The sequence below is a fragment of the Manihot esculenta genome, chromosome 18 (genome assembly GCF_001659605.2).
Source record: "Manihot esculenta cultivar AM560-2 chromosome 18, M.esculenta_v8, whole genome shotgun sequence".
In the NCBI taxonomy this organism is placed as follows: Eukaryota; Viridiplantae; Streptophyta; class Magnoliopsida; order Malpighiales; family Euphorbiaceae; genus Manihot; species Manihot esculenta.
This window is the reverse complement of record NC_035178.2, coordinates 11,579,459-11,584,414: the sequence shown is the minus strand read 5'-3', so window position 1 is coordinate 11,584,414 and position 4,956 is coordinate 11,579,459. Positions and strand designations below refer to the sequence as shown.

Genomic DNA, 4,956 nt, shown 5'->3' with positions numbered 1-4,956 from the left:
ATCAAAAGGAGAAGCTCCCACTATCAAATCCAATCAGGTATGTTTAAAATTACAAAAGCCTTAAAATTAATGTTTCATTGTAATTGTTCTAGGTTAAACACGTGAAAGGCATCTGATATTTACTTTTCATTCGTTTTTCATCTGTTAAAAAGCTTTGATTCACTATTTTTATATTAATTTATCCTCTATGTGTAATATTCAATTTTTTCCATGAAGCAGAAGCAAACATCATGGCTCGACGATGCAAGTTGCGGAAAGAGAATTCCATCAATATTAACTTGGAAAATGAGACTGAAAATAATGTTAACCAGAACTTTCAAGAAACTCAAGAGTTATACCAAAATCAGGCTTCAAATTTTCAAGGTAAATAATATTTATGTGATTTATAAATTTTAAGTTGTTTTCATAAATAATTATATGGCTAACTTCAATTTTTTTTTAGGGAATACTAGTCAGAAGACAATGAGGTATCATTATGAAGGTCATTTTATATTTTCACCAAATAGAATATATGAAAATGGTAGGTTCATGGAGAAACCTAATTTTGATGTTGATTTCATCTCATTTTTTGATATATTGGATGACTTGAAAAAGGATTGTGGATTTGATGTTATAAAAGGAGATAAATTTTATTACTTGAAGGCTGATAAATCTCTTAGTGATCTTGATGCATTGATAGAGGTTAAAGATGATACAGATGTGAAAAATATGATGGATAGTTATAAGAAGTTCCCTTCGAAACCCATTGATATATACACTCTATTTCGAGATTATGATATTTTACCAAATGGACTTGGTGACGAGCTACCCGCAGTTACTGTTGATCACACTTCTAATCAACTTCAAAATCCAAATGCAACTGCAGCAACAGGTTTACTCATTTAATTTTATTTAAACAATTGATTATGTTTACTTGTTCTATGTACAGAAATTCTTGTTATTATATGATTATTGTTTTACTTTTATTTTGAAATAGGTTCCAATATAATTAAAAGAAAAACTAGAGGACCAACACGATGCTTGAAAATCACACAATTGGAGAATGGACAAAAATTGCCAGTAGAATTTGATGAAGATGATCAAGCTATTGGTGATAATGCTACTGCATTTGTTTGGTTTTTAGGACAAATTATTAGAAGTGTGTCGTGTTGTCCATTGCAAGTGAAACAATGGAATAAGATTACCGATGATAAGCTCGACCTTATGTGGTCTACCATATTAGTACGAAAATTTATATTAAATTACATCCATTATAAAATGATTATAATTTTTTTAGTTCTATTAAGTATCATAATATTTATTTCTTACTTCTTTGCTAAAAGGAAAGTTCACTTTTGAGTATTCTGATGCAAGAAAGGGAGCAATTTTCGGTCATATGAATGCATTATATAGGAATTATAGGCATAAGTTGAAGAAGAAGTACTTTGATTCAAAGGCAACTTATTCACTTCGTCTCCGAAACAAGCCTAAGGATATGGATGTAAAAGATTGGAAGTATTTGGTTAATCTTTGGACAGAAAATGCATTTCAGGTATTAAAAATTCGTGTAAAATTTAATAATTTATTTTATATGAATTCAGTTTTTGTTAGCTAACATAAATTCTGAAAATTTTTCATTGTTTTTCTTTAGAGAGAAGCAACAAAAATAAGACAAATAGATGCAAGCGTTTTATGCCGCCATACACGGGGACAAAAAGCTTTGCTTGGCTGAGAGATCATATGGTATGAGTTTATTTTTATTTTATTAGTATTATAGTATTTTTTATTAATTAAATGATATACAAATAATCCCTTTTTACTGCTGTCGTTTTGTGGACTATGGCTAGAAAGAAACAAAATAGTATTTGATAATTCTAGTTTAGAACTTGAGAAAGTTTATGATTTGATCTTTTATGGATCTTTTATTTGGTTTAAGATGTGCCTAGCTTTCCTTATTCCTTAATCCAAATTCTTTTTAGTAGTTCAACAATCAAGAACTGGTCAACCTTAATGGTATAAGCTAGCTGCTTGTTGTTATTCTTTGTATTCTGCTATAACTCTCAAAGTTCTAATAAAAGCTATTTTTATCAAAAAAAAAATAATGCCTTTTGAAGTTCATATGATTGTTAGAACTTTTTGATATGCCATTTATTATTTTTTCTGTAAATGCCTAATTAGATTCAGACTGCCATTATTAACCTTCATTTCCCACATCAAAACAAATCACCTTTTTCTTTATGCTCATTAAAGTTAAACATGACAATTTTTTAGTAGTATTAGATTAGACAGCAAACACCATTAATAACTCACTCATTTAATGGTGAAATTTGACCATGTTTAATATTCTAAATATAGGAATGAATTATGATTGGTCAACCCTATGAGCATCCAAACTTGTAGAGTAAATAATAATCAACATTATTATGAATTTTAACGCTTGAATTGATATCATTAGCTGTAAAAATGTTAGCTCTTTTATACAAGTTTTGTTTATCTGCAGCATATTTGTAGTTAAGTCAATTGACTCTTTTACGGAAAGTTTGGTTTTGCTTGAACTCAAATTTTTATTGATATAGATCTATGATAAACTAATACTAATTGTTATATTTATTTGAACAGAAGAACAAAAAAAATGGAAAAACACTTTCTCGCTTAGAGTTTTTTCTTGAATCCAGAAAGAGAAAGCAAGGCAAAGAAATTGATCCAATATCACAAGAAGCCATTGTAATACTTTTTACATATGTTTTATTTATTTGTTATGTATTTTATGCTATATTTTGATTTTTTTTAATATCAATAAATATAAATATCTCTACAGGAAAAGTTTCAGCAACTAAAGAAATAACGAGAAGAAGGACAAATTTCACTGGATGATGATGCTATGTTTGCTGATGTACTTGGGCCAGAAAAAATGGTTATGTACGTGCTTATGGTCCTGGAAAAAATGTCACGGAATATTTTGGTGCTAGACCTACAAAGATAGAACTACTTAAACAACTTGATACTTCAAGAAGAGAAGCAAATGAGCGTGTCCAACAAATTCAAAAAGAAGCAAGTGAACAAGTAAATGATGTTAAGAAGCAAATGGATGAGAAACTTGCAGAGATGAATAGAATATGAGAGCAGAAATTCAAGATGCTTTTGGAGAAAAACAATAATATTGCATCAGTAAGTGATTAAAAACTAAGTCTCATTTTTTTTCTAATATAAGAATTTTTGTAAGCTATATAACTAGTATGAACCTTATCTATTTTATATAATTTTGTTATTAATATTTTGAAATAAAATTTTATACAGCCTATGGAGGATTCCCAAGATGATGAAATTGGAGGATGATTTGCAGTATATTTGAAGTTTTGGATTTTGAAGCAGCCAGCAGCCTTATAATACTACTTTTAAAAAATTTAGATATTAATATTAGTGTTAGTATGGTATTATAATTTCAAGTATTTTTAGTGTGATTGGTTTATGACTTAAATTAGTTTATTTTGGATATTAGTTATTTTGACTTAAATGTATTGTTATTTTATAATTGTCATTCTGATTGAGTCTTAATATTAATATATAATTATTTTATAAATTTAAATTTTAGCTAAATTTTTTATATAAATTTTATATTCTATTATAAATTTTACCAAAATTATTAATAGATAAATAACATATGTAATAGTAAATTATAATATAATCCCATTAAATAATAATAAATTAAATAAATATTACATTTTAGCTACAAATAATTAATAGTAGCCGTATGTACTATATTTAGAATAGCTTCTAATTTAATAATTTTGTGGCTTTATTCAATAGTTATAAAATAAAATTAAGTGTACCAATTATACTAGAACTTGTCACTTTCTAATTTTTGTGGTTATAAATTTTATTCTTGCATTATAATTATTTAAATGTGGCTAATAGTAAATATTTTTTGTCATACAATTAAGTTTATGGCTAAATTTAGATATGTTAGCCATAAAATTAAATTTGTAACTATACATAAGTTTAAATTGCCACATTATTATTTTTGTAACATAATCCTAGCAAAATCACTTACAAAAAAAAGTTGTTGTGGCAAAAAGAAAATGTGGTTATAAATATTCCATTTGTGGCTAATAACTAGCCACAATATTTATTTTTAATGGCAATATTTTTGCTTCATTTAAATAAAAAGTATGACTATAAATATTTATTTTAGCCACAACACAGGTAAATCCTGTAACTAAACTTTAGTTACGCCACTTCTAGCTACGGTATGTCACGGGAAAAATATGTTGTGGCAAAATCATCTAGCCACCAAAATTCTATTTTTAGCTACAATTTATTTTGTGACAAGATATGGATAATGTTGTAGTGTAAAGATCTTCCTAATAATAACCAAGATGAGTAAATAACAAATAATTAAAAGAGGGGGGTTTGAGTTGATGAATTAAAACTAAATAGCAAAAGAAAGCAATAATTTAAAGATGAGTAAATCAATAAGAGAAAAGCTTCTAGTTGAAGTATGGATCTTATTTCAGATTGTTTAGAATTGATCATTGATTCTTTAACTCTCCTATTTATTCCAATAAATTAGTTTTGGATGTGGAAGACGCTTCTCACAATCCAAATTCCTCCTTAGTTCTAGTTTGATTAGGAAACGTTCGCTAATCAAACACTAGTTAACAAGTTGCCAAGGAACGTCCTTGGGGCATTATAGCATCGAACAACTGTTAACTGCATTAAGACTTAGAGAAACCTAATTCTAACCTTGCCAACCGCGTGGTCAAGTTTAGATCATGCAATTTGATTAAATGTGAGTTTAAACAATTTAAGCAATTACGGACCTAAATCATTCAAACAATTTATCACTTAAGCAATTTAAAAGCAATGGGCCCTTATTGATTCTAAAAGCAAAGTAATAATTATGGAAAAGATCAGATTGCATAAATATTGAAATAAACAAGAGTTCAACAATGGAGTATTAAATCTCCCAATTCATCA

The 4,956-nt window shown here is 27.5% G+C and overlaps 1 protein-coding gene across 1 annotated transcript; it reads left to right on the top strand.

Annotated features, from left to right (window-relative positions):
• The first annotated feature begins 230 nt into the window (after positions 1-230).
• On the top strand, positions 231-1,722 carry LOC122722402. Its single transcript, XM_043953095.1, has 4 exons — positions 231-363; positions 443-871; positions 977-1,531; positions 1,631-1,722. Exons 1-3 carry the CDS (start codon positions 231-233, stop codon positions 1,336-1,338), a joined length of 924 nt encoding a protein of 307 aa, XP_043809030.1. The 3' UTR covers positions 1,339-1,531; positions 1,631-1,722.
• The last annotated feature ends 3,234 nt before the right edge of the window (positions 1,723-4,956 follow it).